The sequence below is a fragment of the Coenobita brevimanus genome, chromosome 106, assembly GCF_032717465.1.
Source record: "Coenobita brevimanus isolate Jiangsu-jjx chromosome 106, ASM3271746v2, whole genome shotgun sequence".
Lineage (NCBI taxonomy): Eukaryota > Metazoa > Arthropoda > Malacostraca > Decapoda > Coenobitidae > Coenobita > Coenobita brevimanus.
The window spans coordinates 5866135-5884605 of NC_137059.1; the positions used below are offsets into that span (position 1 = coordinate 5866135).

General features: G+C 40.9%; 1 protein-coding gene across 1 annotated transcript in view; it reads left to right on the forward strand.

The window, feature by feature from the left end:
* Positions 1 to 236: 236 nt before the first annotated feature.
* The window catches only part of LOC145416442 (F-BAR domain only protein 2), a 264247-nt gene continuing 246012 nt past the window's right edge, over positions 237 to 18471 (forward strand). The window contains exons 1-2 of the mRNA XM_080285396.1: positions 237 to 308; positions 6277 to 6368. Of these exons, the coding sequence (XP_080141522.1) occupies positions 279 to 308; positions 6277 to 6368 (122 nt within the window). The 5' untranslated portion in view covers positions 237 to 278. The remainder of the gene's footprint in view (positions 309 to 6276; positions 6369 to 18471) is intronic.

Consider the following 18471-nt stretch of genomic DNA (forward strand, 5'->3'; position numbering starts at 1 on the left):
TGGATAGTTATACATCTAACAAGGTAACATCGCAAAATGAATTTTTCAAAACAGTTCTGTAAGACCTTCATAGCAAATGCCAGTAGTAAAGTAACAATTGTATAACTGTCTATATTAAAAGTTTAAACGTGTTTTACGTGTTGCTAAACGTCAACAATTTTAAATTTTCGCGGGGGCAATCTCGTCCATTCACGAGAAATCTCGCGATGTGTCGCCATATTGGCAGTTTGTTATGATGTAGGAAGGGTTACTGGATACCGTGTAGGATTGCGTTCAGGATGGCTGTTGACTTCTGTGACTACTTTTGGGTATGTTAAGGATGTAACTTATGTGTGCGAAGGTGAATAAACATGGAGGATGGCGAGTGGTGGTGGTGGTAAGTGTCATAGCACCTGGGGGAGGTGTCTGGTCAGCTGATCCACCCACTGCTAACACCTCATTTCCTCCTCTTTACAAACCAACATCCACTTAGCTTTCTTTCTTTTTTTTTTGTCTCGTTGCTCTTGAACATTGGAACTGAATCAGAAATATATCTAAAGGAGTATTAGTATATAGCAGCTTGTCGCAGTTGAGTCATATTTGTCAAAATTTGAGAAGCATGATTCAGTTGCAGCAAGGTAGATGAGTGCATGACATGTCAAACCAAAGGTAGGGTTAAAACTTGTCTTTAGACGGCAGTTTTCTTTCATAGCATTTTAACAAGCTACCAAAAAAACGTGATTAATTTACCACATAGATGTAGGTCTTCTAAATAAACTATTTGAATGGGACCCTCAGAAGACATTTGTTGTTTCATAGGTAATCATAGATTCTGGTCATTTTCAAAATTTTACCCGTGAAGTACATAAAGTATTGTTATATCACACTTGCTGTTACTCTGATGAAATTACCGTCAAGAGCAAAACTCGCTGCCAAGCCCTCATAATGTACGTTGTGTCTTACTATTGGCGTAATTTTAAATTCATTATTAATGTTACATTTGAATAATATGACTTGCTTAAGTTAGGACATGTTAGGTTAGGTTAGGGTAGATGAGATCAGGCTTAGTAAATTAGGGCTGAGATTAGGATTTGGCCTGACTGTTATTTTCGGGTTTTCAGGCAATCGTAGGTGGTTACAGTCAGGAGGGGTGTGGGGACAAAGCCCCCAGTTAGATTAAGCCTGGTTAAGTTGGGCCATTGTGTTTCCTATAGCCTTGAATTTGTGATGCACTGATGTGTCAGGTTGGTGAGGTTGTTGGTAATCAATATGTCCAGTGGGTAAATATGCTGCTCCGGAGTAATGGTGGCTTCCTTAAATACCTCAGAATAGGTATTTTTTTACTTTTGCTGCAAATGTTTTGCAGTCTAAAATTAACAGATATTTGTGTGTTGCACTTTGTACTAAAACTACCATACTTTCCTTAAGACCGCAAAATTGTATGAAAACAGTTAGAATCACTGTGCCCATGTGGTAAAATTTTACCAAAAGTCTTTAAAAAGTTTGGTCTTTATAATAAATTTGGTGCAGTATATAATGAACCAATCTTGAATTTGGTTCTCAGTTATCTCGTTTTTTCCTTGAGGGAGCAGTTTGCAGGCTCCTGGCCTTTGATTCCATAAAATGAATAAATAAATAAATAAAGCTTAATAGGTGAACATGAAAGATTTCTTAGATGTTAAATTTTTGCTGGTTTTGAATTACCGTAAAACATCGTAACTTCGGACAGCGCCCAAACTTCGGACGTTTTGCGAAAAAATGTAATAATTGAAGTTTATTGGAAGAGAGTGCGACATTTGCAAAAAATATCAATATGGATAGGTAGGCTAATCTTTAAAGATTATTATGTATAAGTCCTATTAAACTTGCTTGAAAATGTGTGGGTGAAAAAAATTTATGAATCAAATGGTAAAAAAATCAACATTTTTTAACCCTGCAAAACTTTGTTCACACAGAACAAACAGTTTCAGTTGTAAGAACGTAATTAGTACGATTATGTGTGGAAAAGTGTTGTAAGTACTGGGCAGTAAACTATTTTAAAATATATACGTGCATCATCTTGCTATGACTGTTTTAATGAATATCTCTATTTTTCAAAAAAAAAAAATCCTAAATTCGGACAGACAAATTACTGGAAAAATACAGACAATAGGTGTGTGTGTGTGTGTGTGTGTTTAACAAGCACAGACCTCATAGGAAAGTGTGTTTGTGTGTGTGTGTGTTTTACAAGCACAGGCCTCTTAGGGAAGTGTGTGTGTGTGTGTGTGTGTGTGTGTGTGTGTGTGTGTTTTTACAACCACAGGCTTATTTGGGATGTTTGTTTCTGTGTGTGTGTGTATGTGTGTGTGCATATATATATATATATATATATATATATGTATGTATGTATGTATATGTGTGTATAAGACTAAAGTGTGTAGCTCATTAATACATTCCGTTCCTTTATAACATGTGCCTGTGTGTGCATGTGTCTATTGATTTGTGTGCATGTTAGTGGGTGTGTGGGTGTCATTGGAACCAGTAAGAAGTGTTTAACATTATATTATGTTATTTCAGTATGCATTTGTTGAGTCAGTGAGGTAGCTACTTGATAATTAAGGGAAGTTTTGTTTAGGAAAAAGAGATCAGTTCCCCTTACGGTTTGGAAAATATGCAATTCATTTTATACAATTTTTTCGTCTGAAAAAGTTTCTGAAGAGTTCTTAGTTATATTTATGACCAGATTACCTCACTACAATGTGATATGATGCATCTTAATGTGATTTCAAATTATGAGCTCAAAAAAGAAGATATGTTTGGATATTTCCTTTTATATACGTATAACTTGGGCCACGAGTGCCCAGTATTTTTTTTGACATTTTTTAAAAAACTTTAAAGTGTCCGAAGTTTAGCCAGTGTGTCAAGAGACAGGTGCTATTAACCATTCTCATGTTTAAAGGGCAAATACTTGGATGTCCGAAGTTTAGAAGAGCTGTCCGAAGTAAGGAAATTTGTTCCTAACTTCGGACACTTAAAAAAAAAAAAAAAAAAAAAAAAAAAAAAGTTTAGTGTGGTTAATTTTTTTATTATATAGATTCAGTAGGTACTGTCCCTGGCTACCACATGACACCAACAGGGATAAAATTGCACCATTTTACACAGAGTTATTCATTAAAACACATAAAAAATGTCCGAAGTTAGGGTGTTTTACGGTAATATAATGGAAATGTTGTTGTGGGTGTAACTAGGGTTTTCTTGGCATGGGAGCAGGGATTGGGTCAGTTACAGTTGCTCTGTTACTATTACAATTACTCTTCTTCATAGCCCAGCTATTACACTCACTATTACTATTACAATGTTCAGTATCCATTACTATTACTAGGTTATGTATTAGCTACTATTACTGGTACAATTACTTGATGGGTACTTCGATTTCCATTTTTCATTTACCGTTATCATTTTTTAATACCTTTATATTGATATTATCTCTGGTAGGTGGTGGCGACCATCATCTACTCACTTGATGTAGTGCTGCCTACTTCTTCCTTAGCCTTTATGATTCTTTTTCTATGCCTGCCCTCCTCTCTTCCTATTTCTCCCATCTTTCCTGTCACTTCTTATTACCTTTCTTTCCTTTACAGGTGGCCTTACATTGAGTGACAAGTCAAGTGGTTTCCTGTAAGCCAAGAAACCATTTACAACGCTGGGTGGTAACCATATAACCAAACCATACGTGCTCCCTACGTGTCAAGTGGGTTGGTGGAGGGCTAGTGCCCCTCCCTGTAAAACAAATAACTCAGAGTCAGATGGCCACCCCGTATGGGATTATGGTGTCTGGGAATAGATAGATAGATAAATCACATTTAGTTTTTTATTTTTGGCTAAGTATTAGCTGAGATGTTATGGTAAAAAAAAAAAATATAGTGATTTTCCTGAAATTCCCAGCTGGGGGAAGGGCTGGTGGAAGTAAATGCCGGATGTCATGGGTTAACCTGTCCTATTGCTCCAGTACTGCCTGTGGACCCCCCAAAGAAATGTCGGTTGTGGCACTTTGGAGCTAGGAGGCTGTCAGGCAGTACTTCTTTGATTTTCCGTAGAATGATTATTGCTTCCATGGCTGAGAGCCATCTGAGTGTGCTATGTGCATACAGAGATTATTCTAGGGCATGGAAACATACATTCCTTTCTCATGTCTTTTGACTAATGCAATAGAACCTTGGCTTAATCACACTTCTAATGTTGTCTACAACAAGGAGAAGCCTACAAAACATATTGGAGCCAACCCACCCCTGAATCTCATCTGTTTTATGTTTCTGCCCAGAATCGTGCTAAGTCTGTTCTTCACTCTGCTAAAAATAATTTAATTTGTATTAAATGATCTAAACTCTCCCACTCGAATTCTTCCCTTGCCGTTTGGCACCTTGCCAGAAACCTTTCTAACAACTTTACCTCAACATCCTTCTCTCCTCTTTTCCACTGTGATGGCTCTGTAGCTATTTCTTCTACTGAAAAAGCAGAACTCTTCACTCAAAGTTTCTCCTATTCCACTTTAGATGATTCTGGTGTTGTCCCCCCATCTTTTCCCCCCTCTGACGTCCTCATGGCTAACATTAAAATGTCTTCAGTTGATGTATTTTCTGCCATCGCTGGTCTCAACACAAACAAGACATATGGTCCTGATGGGGTCCTTCCTGTTGTCCTCAAGAACTGTGCTTCTGCACTTACACCCTGCTTAGGTAGACTCTTTCATCTTTGTCTGTCAGCTTGTACCTTTCCTTGCTGGAAGTTAGCTCTCAGTCAGCCTGTCCCCAAGAAGAGTGACCATTCCCAGCCCTCTGTCTATCGCCCAGTTGCATAAACATCCTGTAATTCAAAAGTTTTCAAATCTATTCTTAACAAAAAAAAACTTTAAAGCATTTTTCTATCACAACCTTCTTTCTGATTATCAGTAGGCTATGGGTTCTGCCAGGGACGCTCCACTGGTGATTTTCTCACCTACCTTTCAGACTCCTGGTCATCCTCCTTTCAGGACTTTGGCAACAGCTTTGTCGTTGCACTTGACATCTCAAAGGCTTTTGAACGAGTCTGGCATAAATCTTTAATTTCCAAACTACCCTCCTAGGTTTTCTATCCTTTTACCCCTGCCTTCCTCTCTAGCTTCCTTTCTAGTCATTCTGTAGCTGCTGTTGTAGATGGCCACTGTTCTTCTAGAGCTATCAGTAGTGATGTTCCTCGGTGCTGTGTCTTATCGCTAACTTTTCCTTTCATTCATCATTGACCTTCTAAGCTGTACATCTAACTCTGTCCACTCATATACTGATGACTCCACCCTTCACCATACCATTTGCTTCCCACAGCATCCATTTTAGCGGTTGCACACCTGATGTCTGACTTGGTTCATATCTTTGTTTGGGGTAAAAATAACCTTGTTTTAAATGCATCAAAAACTCAGTTCTTTCAACTATCAGCCAGACAAAATCTTCCACAGGAGTACTCTCTAATTTTTAACAATATCCATCTCAATCCTGCATCATCTTTAAACATACTTGGGGTTTCATTCTCGTGGGATTTATCTTGGAAAAAGAAAAAATATTTTACCTTGTAAAATCTGCTTCCAAGAGATGGAGTGTGCTAAGCTGACTCTATGCTTTCTTTACCCCTGCATAGTTGTTGACTTTATACACAGATTTTATTCGCCCCTATGTAAATTGTAGCTCTCATGTGTGGGGAAGCTCCCCACACACAGCTCATCTCAGCAGGGTGGAGTTAAAGGCATTTTGTCTTATTAACTCTCCTCCTCCTACAGGCTCCCTTCAACCTCAGTCTTTTCACCGCACTGTTGCATCTTTATCTCTTTTCTGTCGCTACTTCAATGGTTACTGCTTTTCTGAATTGTCTGTCTGCATCTCTCCACCACAATAGCAGGCATGTAGCACCCATCTAGCAACAAATTCTCATCCATTTTCTGTCCAACCCTCTAATGCAAGAATTAACTGCAACTCCCAATCCCACATGTATAAAACAGGTCACCTCTGGAACTGTCTCCCTCTGTCTGTTTTTTCCTACTGCCTGTGATCTCCAGTCTTTCAACCACAGTGTGTCCAGGCATCTCAAAATGATTGGATAATGAATTTGGATGTTGTCTTGTTTTTGTTTTTTCTTGGTGGGAGAAATTTGCAGGCTCCTGGCCTTTGGTTCCTTCTTCTATGCATTAAAAAGAAAAAAAAAAGAAAAAATGCATTTCTTTCACAGTGTTGGGGTACTGTGGCATATAATGACTTCAGTCTCTCTTTGCTATATATAATCTCTTCTTTTCAGGGGGAAGAACATAATGGCTGGAATGTTTTGTATCAAAATATGAAGCAAGGACATACGGCAAGTAAAGAACTGGCTGAATTTTTCAAAGAAAGGTAAGATTTACTGTATACAGTTTTAGAGTCCAGAATGTTCAATCTACTTTTCTGATTAATGTTGTTGTGGTCATAAGGTCCATACAACATGAACCCAGTGGACTGCAGGGGTCCAGCCTTTTTAGCCAGATGATCTCAGATTTTATATATATATACCATATATATATATATATATATATATATATATATATATATATATGTGTGTGTGTGTGTGTGTGTGTGTACAGTAAAACCTTGATATAATGTACAGTAATCACTCTAATATCCGGACGCCCAATAACCGAACATCCCCACTAACCGAACCTTATCGTCCTGGGATCAAACATTCCCAAAATGGTCCGAAAATCCAAAAAAATTGGAAAAAAAACCGATTTTTTGCCGTCCGTAATTTGAACTTGCCGCGCGCGCCGCGTGAGAGCATTGTTTTGGTTCGTCATTCCTCCGACGTCCGATAGAGCGCCGCTGCATCCTCCCCACTTCCCGCCTGTCTCTCACCGCGACTGGACCTGCGCTCTTTCGTCATGGCTGCCCACGTGCTCGCTTGTGGTGGTGCCGTACTTGCTGCAAGGCCTCCTGCTGCTCTCTGCCCTACTCTTAGTGTGTGTGATGATGGCCCCGCCTCCTGAGAAAAGGAAGAGAGTGGTGTTGACTCTGGAGAAGAAACGGGAGATATTGGAGAAGGTTGATGCGGGTTGGTCTTCCTCTCGCATTCTCCGCGAGTTCAACCTGGCCCGGTCGACTTTGTTTGATATCAAGCGTTCCCGAGACAAGCTCATGCAGTACACGGCTGACTTCTCGTCGAGAAGCAAACGCAACGTGGAGAGGAAGGTTATGTTTACTCCCAAGTATGCAGAGATCGACCGCTCCACGTTGATTTGGTATCGACAGCAACGTGCAGCTGGTGTGATGGTACGTGGAACGGAGCTGAAGGCTGCTGCTGAGAAGTTTGCAAGGCTTCACGACGCCCTAGACTTCAAGGCATCCGAGGGTTGGCTCTTCGCGTTCAAGTTGCGACATGGCCTTACTAACCGTAAAGCACATGGCGAAGCATTGGACGCTAACGAGGATGGAGTGGACGAGTTTCCGCACAAGGTGAAAGGCATGATCGACAGGGAGGGCCTCACTCTCGGTCAAGTCTATAACGCTGACGAAACTGGCCTATTCTATCGCTCGGTGCCAACGAACACTCTCGCCGATGAGACGGAGAAGCGTGTACCTGGCCGCAAGCTTTCTAAGGAACGGATATCTGCTTTGTGTTGTGCCAATGCTAACGGCATGCACCGGCTTAAGCCCGTTATTGTTGGCCGTGCAAAGCAGCCTCGGTGCCTTCGTGGGGTGATGGATGTCCTTCCTGTCGTATGGTACCATTCTTTGAAAGCATGGTTCACAGCTGTGATTTTCAAAGACTGGTTTCACCATCACTTCGTCAAGGAGGTCATACATTACCAGACGAAGACACTGGGAATTCCTCGCGACCAGGTAAAGGCTCTCCTTCTCCTCGACAATGCACCTGCCCACCCGTGCGACAAGGACTTGGTTGCTGAGAATGGCCGTATTAGGTGCATGTTTCTGCCACCTAATACGACTGCTCTCATTCAACCAATGGACCAAGGAGTGATCGTGGCAAACAAGCGCCTGTACCGTCGGAAGTTCCTGGACGAGGTGATGGTGGTTCTCGAGGACGAGGACGAGCGCAGGGAAGGACGTGACACTCGAGGCAAGCGGACTTTGGAAAACCTTCGCCGCTACAACATCAAGTCTGCGCTGTACAACTGGGCTAGTGCATGGAAGGAAGTCCCTGTGAAAACTCTTGAAAATGGTTGGTCTCGTCTGCTTCTCGGAACAGATGTGGAGTACGATTTCCTAGGGTTTGACGTGGATGACTTCCATGCACGGCCTGCGTACGCACGGCGACGATGTTGATGTGGACGATGTTCGTGAGTGGTTGGACGACGACGAGGCGATCCTGGGTATCAGACGTTGTCTGATATCGAGATCGCGTCTTCGGTTGCTGGTGTCAGTCCCGAACTTGAAGATTCCGACGACGAAGGCGATGATGATGCAGACTCCGCCCAGCAGGACACTACTCCAGCCATCCCCAAGCTGAGCGCACTCCGGGAACATCTAGAGTTCGTCCTAGACTACCTGGAACACCCGGACTGCGACAGGGAGATGGGGCCCTTGGGACTCGTGGAGGAAGTGCGTGCTTTCCGGCAGCGCATCATCAATCGCCAGAATCGTCGGTCCTTGCGTCAGTCAACGATTGACAGTTTTTCAGGCCCCGTGACCCCCGCTGTGCCAAGCCCTGGTTCCACTCCGTTGCCTCCCCAAGACAGGCCCTCATGCTCCGAGCCACAGCCCAGCACATCAGCTACAGTGGAGTCACCGCTCGACGTGAGTTTGCGGCTGTCTTCAGAGTCTTCTGTAGTCGGTACGCCATCACCACTACCCACCGATGCACCCCTTGGACGCCTGCCAGTGATACTCTCGGCTCTGACAGTGAATAAACAGCAAGAACTTCTCCACTAGACCACATGGGAATTTTGAGTGTTGTGCAGTGAAAAAACGGTGTGTTGTGTTAAGGTTTTCAAGTTGGGAGAAAAGACTAAGTAGAAAAGAAATTTAACGTAACTAACCTTCTTTGTTTTGGCTTTGGAAACTTAAAAAACTTGGGAAAAGTTAATGTGCAACACTTAAATTTAATGGAACATTATTTGGACTAAAGTGAACACTGTGAAAAGAACGGACTTCTGTGTGTTAGTGACTAAGTTCAGTGCAAGACTTCAGGAAGAGTGTAGTGCAAGTGCTTCAGGAAATCGTTCTTACTGTCAGAGTCCGAGAGGAGGCGGTTATTCATCGAGGTGGCCAGGGACTTGCTGTAAGTAGCCAAAATGTTTCATGTTGTACTATTTTCCATACTATATTTACCAGAATGTTTCATATTGTATTTTTTCCCATACTATACTTACCAGAAAGTGTCATACTGTACTTCTTTCCATACTAAACTTACCTCATGCATGTGCAGTAGGAATGGGTTTTTCAGAGTTCGGTTAGGTTCGGTTAGGTTAGGTTCGGTTAGAGTCCATAAGTACCAGAATGTTTATTAATGTATGAACATACTTCTAAACCCACATTTTATGTGTCTATTGCATTTATTTCAGTCATTTATGTGCCTTATTGGTGTGATTTGGGTGTTAAATAGGTGCTATGCATGTCCGGAGGGAGTTGTATAGGTGTTTCTCTGTGTTAGGGTCCGTAAGTACAAGTCCATAAGCTGGGGCCCAATATCCGGACAAAACCAATATCCGAACCTACCGATGGCTCTATTGATCCGGATATTGGAGTGATTACTGTACTTCAATAGACCGGAATTCGCTTTTATCAGAATCGAGGAGCTGCCAGACTAAATTCCTATACAGTCAAGTCACCTAAGGCACAGCTAATTGGTTCTAGACAGTGCCTGTGCCATAGAAAACCATGTCATACAAATAACTAAACCTATGGGAAAAATGAAATTTGGCTCTGGACGTTCACCCAAAGTCTCCCTTTTCACCCCACTTTTTCCCCTTTTTCCCCACTTTACACAGGCACACAATCAAGCAGTCAATGCATGTATTACACGTAACAATAGGCACAAAAAACAGGAGGGTGATCAGCCTTGTGTCTAATTGGGCAATACCATGCGCTGCAGATCAAACAAAAAAAACTCGGCCAAGAAGACACAGATCAGTTGACTGACCATAACATTAAAGATGGCGGAGGCTGCCTGATCAAGCACTGATTGAAGAAATGTATTGTATACTCAAGTGTCAACAAAACTCACATTGAACACATTAATAATCATTCTTATATTTGTGATGATGATGATGGGAGGCATTATACTTCCTCTTCGCTCAGAGATAGGTGCTTCGTCTCTAACCCGTTCATAGCGGTTTTACGAACAAACCTATAAACTGTTCCCAGTACCCAAAGAATCTAATGTTTCATTACTTAACACAATGAATTTGGTGAAGTTTAACCTCCTCATAAGAGAGAAAAAAGTCCACAGTTGGAACACTTGTAGTATGGAGCTGAAGTGGTTGCCATCTTCTTTGTTTAGAAACAGGGGAGCGCGCCGCCTGGGGAATTTGCCCACGTGTTTCAAAGCTTGCCCCGCCCATGCCATAGGTAGTTTATGTGCGTGGTTTATTTTTGGGGGTCGGGCACCTTGCTGTGTCATAGAAGTCCCTGCCATAGGCAGCTTGACTGTATATCGGAAAAAGTCCAATAAAACAAAAAGCAGTCTGGACTGCCTGACCACTGCAGCTATTTTCGCCACAATAAGGTAAATAAAAGACATGTTACCCCTGGGGGTAGGGGGGTTTTCAAGAATACTCCACCAGTATCCCTGCTAGTACGAGGCGACTTAGAGGGTTGGCAGAGGGTTAGTGCCCCTCTCCAGAAAAGAGCTAACAAAAAAGACGAACAAGAAGCCTCAGACAAAGGCTGACCAAAAGATGACGACCAAGGACTGGACAATGGACATGGTACGGATCGCAACATTTTTTTTTTTTTTTTTTTTTGTAAGGGGTGCGAACGATGAGGTGAAAGAGGGAGAGATTGTCCAGGTGCTTCAAGGTGCGGAAGTGGATGTATGTGGAGTAACTGAAACTAAATGGAGAGGAGAGAGTGTGAGAGAATGGGAGTGTGGATGGGGTATATGTGCAGGAGTAGGTGAGAATGAGAGGGCAAAAGAAGGAGTGTGTATTGTTGTGTGTAAAAGATGGAAGAAGAACATAAGAGAGTGTGGATCAGTTGGGTAAAGGATTGTGTGAGTAAGATTGAAAGTTGGAATACAAATGTGGGCGATTGTGTGCGTGTATGCACCAGCGCAAGATCGTGAAACCAGAGTGAGATAAGAGTTCTGGACAAATGTGGAAGTGTGTATGGAAAAGTTTGGGAGGAATGAGAGAGTGTTTTTGATCGGTGATATGAATGGTAAAGTAGGGAATGTGAAGGTGGATGGAATAGTTGGTGAGTGGGGTGTGCCTGCTGAGGTAGATGAGAATGGCATTGCATTAGTGGACACCTGTGCTGGGAGGGGGTTGGTGATACCCAATACCCTCTTCAGGCACAAAATGATCCACAGGTATACATGGCGAGTGATGAGGAGGGTGGGTGGTGAACTGAGTGAAAGGAAGGCAATGATTGATTATGTGTGTGTGGATGAAAGGATGCGAAGATGTGTAATGGATGCAGGAGCTTATAGAGGTTGAGGGAGTGGACTTTCTGACCACTACTTGGTGGTGCCCAGAATCAAGATCCAAGTAAGATGGAGAAATAGAAGAAGGGAAGGACGGGAAGAAGGAGTAGTTGCAAGCAGAGTGGAAAGGTTACAAGAAGATGAGAAAAAGGCAGAATATACGAGAGAAGTGGAGGAACGATTGAGTAAATATGAATTGGAGCAGATGGGGGACATGGAAGGTGTGTGCAGGATATTCACAGAAGAAATATGTGCAGCATGTGATGTGGTGTGTGGGGTGAAGAGAAGACGGAGGGGTGTGCAAGGAACAGTGTGGTAGAATGAAGAGGTGAGAGGCTGTGGCACAAAAGAAGAAAGCATACATTGAATGGATGAGAAATAGGGGCGTGGAAGAAGTTGAGAGGCGGAAGAGAGAGTTATATGTAGAAAGGAAGAGAGGGATGAAAAGATTAGTAAGAGAGAGTAAGAAGAGAGTGGATGAGGAATTGGAAGGAATTTGAGTGTAAAGTGGAGGGACCGTAAGAAAATGTTCTGGAAGGAGGTGAAGAGAGTAAGACAGGGTGGCAGTGAAGTTAGCAGGGGAGTGAAAGATCAAAAAGGTAGATTACTAGTGGAGAAGGGAGAAAAAGTGAGCAGATGGAGAGAACACTTTAAGGAAATGTTGAACATACAGGATGGAAGTAATGCGAGTATAAGTGGCTAGGGAATGGCTGGGAGAAGGAGGGAGGTGAGAAGACAGGAAGAAATCAGTAGGATAGAAGTTGTGGAAGCAATGAAGAAATTCAAATTGGGGAAAGCCCCAGGAATTGGTGAAGTGCGTGGTGAAATGCTGAAGCATGGGGGAGAGATAGTAGTAGAATGGATATGGAAGATGTGCAGATTGGCCTGGGAGGAAGGTAAAGTCACGGAGGATTGGAAGTCAGGTATAATTATTCCCTTGTACAAAGGAAAAGGGGAAAAAGAAGTGTGTGGTAATCATAGGGGCAATTGTCTTCTTAGTGTAATAGGAAAAGTGTATGGTAGGATACTTACTGACTGAGTTAGGGAAAAAACAGAGGAATTAGTTGGAGAAGAACAGGGAGGCTTTAGGAAGGGAAGAGGTTGTGTAGATCAGATATTCATTCTTAGATCTTTAGTGGAAAAGTTTCTAGAGAAGGGAAAGAAGTTGTATGCGGCTTTCATGGATTTGGAGAAAGCATATGACAGGGTGGATAGACAAGGATTGTGGAAAGTATTAAGAATATATGGAGTAGATGGGAAGTTGTTGAATGCTGTGAGGATTATGTACGACGGTGCTAAGGCTGCAGTGCGTCTGGATGGTGAACTGAGTGAATTTTTCTCTTTGAAGGTTGAGTTGAAACAGGGATGTGTCATGTTTCCATGGTTGTTCAATCTGTATATGGATGGGGTAATAAAAGAGATACAAGGTAGGGCAGTGGATATTGGAGTGGCCCTGGTGAGAGAGGGTAGTGTTTGGAAACTCCCAGTACTGTTGTTTGCAGATGATACTGTGTTGTTGAGTGAAGATGAAGGGGAGCTGCAAGGCTTGATGGATGAGTTTGGGAGAGTGTGCAAGAAACGGAATTTAAAGGTGAATGTAGGGAAGAGTATAGTGATGGTCTTTGAGAGAGGTGAAGTCAGTGAATGTACAGCGAGGTTGGATGGTGAGGAATTGGAAAATGTGAGTACGTTTAAGTACATGGGTAGTGAGATGAGTAAGGATGGAAGTTTGGAGGGTGAAGTGCTTGAAAGGGTACAAGGAAGAAAGGTTGCTGGTTCCTTGAAAGCAATGATAAGAAACAGGGAAGTGAGCATGGAAGTGAAAAAGTTACTACATGACAGTATTGTGATACCAACTCTAACATATGGAAGTGAAGCTTGGACATTATTGGAAGGACACAAGTCAAGAGAGCTGTGGAAATAGGTTATTTAAGAGGAGCCTGTGGAGTCACATGGAGAGACAGGCTGACAAATGAGGAAGTGAAGGAGCATTGTGGTGTGGATGTGGATGTGATAGGAAGCGTTATGAGGAACACACTGAGGTGGTATGGCCATGTGGAGAGGATGGGGGGTGAGAGACTGATGAAGAGTGTATGTGAGTGAGGTGGAGGGGGGCAAGAGGGAGGGGGAGGCTGAGGATGAGATGGAGGGATGGGGTGGAGAGGTATATGAGAGAGGCGGTGTGTGAGTTGGGAGCAGGGCAGTGAAATGGCGGGGAACAGGGCGACATGGAGGCGATTTGTTGTGGCCACCCCGTACGGGATTGAGACGTCTGACAATAGATAGATAGATAGATTATCAGTGTCCAGTACAGTATAATTATATATATTATACCATTTGATTAATGTAGTGAAGTTATAACACAGTACAGTACCGCAGTGGTAGTTAAAACTGTTTAAAAACCGTTCATGCGATCCAGACTAATGTCTGTTATATCAGAAAAAGTCCGGTTTAGAAGGGGAAGTCTGGATGTTGCTTTTATCGGAATATCTCATTTTCGGGATGGCTTGGGTCCCAATTGGCCTCACTCATCCCTGATTGGCATCATTTGAGCAATAAACCCCAACCACCCCTTGAATATAAACCTGCATGGGCTCAATCTAACTAGAGTGATGTAATTACCCACTAAACTATCAGGTGCCATAAATTGGTTATATGGTTACCACCCAGTGTAGTTAATGGATTCCTTGTGTACAGGAAACCACTTGGCTTGTCACTTAGTGTAGTCACCTGCAGACAGAAGGAAGTGGAAAGAATGAAGGAAAGAAAGACAGAAGAGGAAGAATGGAACTTGGGAAGGAAGAAAGGAAATGGCAGGTACCCTAGAGCAGTACGACATAGAGTGTATGGATGGTGAGCACCCCCAAATACATACATATATATATATATACTGTATATATAAATATATAATATATATATATAAAATGTATATACAGTATATATATATATATATATATATATATATATATATATATATATATATATATATATATATATATATATACAGTATATAATATATATATATAAAATGTATATACAGTATATATATATATATATATATATATATATATATATATATAAAATGTATAAACAGTATATATATATATATATATATATATATATATATATATATATATATATATATATATATATATATATATATTATATATATATATAATATATATATATAAAATGTATATACAGTATATATATATATATATATATATATATATATATATAAAATGTATATATATATATATATATATATATATATATATATATATATATATATATATATTATATATATATATAATATATATATATAAAATGTATATACAGTATATATATATATATATATATATATATATATATATATATATATATATATAAACTGATGATGGTTGTCTGTGTTGAGAGAGTGAAGCACATGAGATGAGGTAAGAAGTATGCTGTGGTGTGAGGCTGCATTACAGTGAAGGCATTGTTTGTTACAGGGAGGTAAAGAAGGGGGATTACCTCGTCATAGTCTTGATAGGTGTACTAATTTCTCTGGAAAGTACATTGTCATTAGGATGAATATTTGGCAAATGCTGTATGGTGAATATATACTGAAGGTTTGGATGGCTGTGTTATTATGTACCATACAGTATATATTTGTGTAATGCAGTGTAGGGTTCAGGAGGAGGAATGTTTTTGAGGCATTCTGTACTGTGAAGAGAAGTTCCATTTAGCTGAAATGGGGATGGTGTAGCATGTACAAGTGTCCATGGTGTATTATATTTTGCTTTAACAGTTTCCAGCTTATGACATCTTTTTTTCTGGTAAATGATCAGCCCATGCTTTGGTTAATAATTGCAGTTGTGGAGACACACCAAAGCAACTCACCTTGAATCAGTGTGCCATAATTGTTCTCAGTTGGTGTATGCATTGTGCTTCTGAATGGTAATTAATATATTTTGAACTTTAAAATGACTAAAATTGAGTGAAATTTGTGGACAGTAATATAGCTACCAGTCAGCAGATCACTGGGTGGCAAATAGCCCACAACAATGGCCCACCACATAAACAGTGATTGCATCACTTCAGTTTAAAGTTGTACCTTATTTACCATTTGTATGGTCTGTGTTTATATTTCTTTTAGCTTTAAACTGACAAAAATTTAATGAAATATGTGGTCAATATTAGTAAAGTATGGATCATCTGATCATGAGAGGACTGTATGGCAAATGACTAATGAAAAAAAAAAAAAAAAATTGATTTAATCACGCTTGTTCTACTGCTGTCCACAACAAGGAGAAGGCCTACAATAGGCACTGGAGCCAACTCACTCCAGACTCACCTCTTCTTATATTTCTGCCTGAAATCATGCTAAGTCTTTTGTTTGCTCTGCTAAAAATAATTTCGTTCATACTAAATGCTGTGAATTCTCCAACTTCATTTCTTCCTGTTCCTTGTGGCATCTTGCCAAAAACCTTTCTAATATCTTTACCACACGCATGCCTCATCTTTTCCATTCTGATGGCTCTGTAGCTATTTCCTCTACTGAGAAAGCAGAACTCTTCATTCAGACTTTCTCCTCCAACTCCATGTTAGACGATTCTGGTGCTGTTCCTCTATCATTTCTCCCCTCTGACTTCCTCATGGCCAACATTAAAATTTCTTCAAATGACATGTTTTCTGGCATCACTGGCCTCAAAACCAACAAGGCATATGGGCCTGATGGAGTCCGTCTTGTTGTCCTCAAGAACTGTGCATCTGCTCTTACGCTCTGCCTAGGTAAACTCTTTCGCCTTTGTCTGTCAACTTGCATCATTCCTTCTTGCTGGAAGTTTGCTCTCTTTCAGCCTGTCCCAAAGAATTGTGACCATTCCCAGCCCTCTAACTATCGCCCAGTTGCTTTAACATCCTGTGTTTCAAAAGTTTTCAAGTCTATTCTTAACAAAAAAGTTTTAAAGCAACTTTCCTATCAAAACCATCTTTCTGATTGTTAGTATGGGTTCTGCCAGGGATGCTCCACTGTTGATCTTCTTACCTACCTTCCAGACTCCTGGTCATCCTGCTTTCGGGACTTTGGCATCTCAAAGGTTTTTGATCGAGTCTGGCATAAATCTTTAATTTCCAGCCTACCCTATTACAGTTTCTCTCATTCTGTCAGTGCCTTCATCTCTAGCTTCCTTTCAGGTGGTTTTGTAGCTGCTGTTGTAGATGGCCACCATTCTTCTCCTAGAGTTGTCATTAGTAGTGTTCCTCAGGGCTCTGTCCTATCGTCAACTCTCTGTATTTATTAATGACTTTCTAAGCTGTACATGTAACCCTGTCCACTCATACGCTGATGACTCCACCCTTCACCTTTCCGTGTGGTTCCTGCAATGTCCATCTCGGCAGTTACTCCAACAATCAAGGGATGAGGCTGTGGTACACCTAATGTCTGATGCAGCTCATATCTCTAAATGGGGTAAAAATAATCTTGTTTTTTAATTCATCAAAAAATTAGTTCTTGCATCTATCAACCCGACAAAATTCTTCCATGGGAGTACCCTCTAATTTTTAACAGTATCCAGCTCAATCCTGCATCATCTTTAAACATACTTGGGGTTTCATTCTCTTGGGATTTATCTTGGAAAGAACATTTTATCTCCCTTGTAAAATCTGCATTCAAGAGATTGAGTGTGCTAAGCCAACTCTGTGATTTCTTTACCCCTGCAGTGTTGTTGAGATGGTTTGGGCATGTGGAGAGGATGGGGGATGATAATTGGGTGCAGAAAGTGAGATGTGTTAATGTTGAGGGTAGTGTAATGTGAGGTAGACCAAAAAAGACCTGGGATGAGGTCGATGAATGTGACCTCAGGGTTTAGGGACTAGATAGGAAAACTGCCAGAGATTGAACAGCATGGAGAGCCTCCATTAAATTACCAAGGCTGACACATGCAAGCATGTTGGAGTCTTCAAAAATGAAAACGAAACAATCCATGGATTTTATTCACCCCCGTGTAAAGTGCAACTCTCGTGTAGGGAGGCCCTACACTCACAGCTCTTCTCAGCATGGTGGAGTCATAGGCTTTTTGTCTCATTAACCCTCCTTCTCTTACTGGCTTCCTTCAACCTCTGTGTCTTCACCCTACTGTTGCATCTTTATCTTGTTTCTATTGCTATCTCAGTGGTTGCTGCTTCTCTGAACTGTCTGTTTGCATCCCTCCACCACTACGGCAGGTATGGAGCAACAGTATAGCAACAGACTCACATCCATTTTCTTTCCAACTCTCTAATGCAAGAGTTAACTTAATCCCAGTCCTTCATATGTGCAACAAGTCAGCCGTGGAACTGTTTCCCTTTGTCTGTAATTTATACTGTCTATGATCTGACTTTCAAACCTCGGTGTCCAGGTATCTCAAAGTGAAGAGATGAATTTGGCTCTCTTTTATCTTGTTTTTGCCTTTTCTTGGAGGGAACAATTTGCAGGCTCCTGACCTTTGGTTCCTTCTTCTTTGCATTATATAGAAAAAATAAATTAATGCCCACATTGTAAGCAGAGAAATTACTTTGTCCCAGTTCAGTGTTTTGCTTGTTTTTGGTGCTTGTTATCCTCATTATGATCCATGTATTAAATTTCTGAATTAAAATATTTTTTAAGCTCCCAAATGACGGACAAAGAGTGATATAGCACAACCCCTCAGATTCAAAGATCCAATGTCTGCATTTTTCAAAGTATGATATACTGTATATTCATGATAGGAGGGCAGTGGTATCACATGTCTCCACACAATGAATATATATATATATATATATATATATATATATAATTTTTTCTTTCTTTCCTTTCCTTTTTTTTTTTTCTTTTTTTTACAAGAACAGATAAATAAC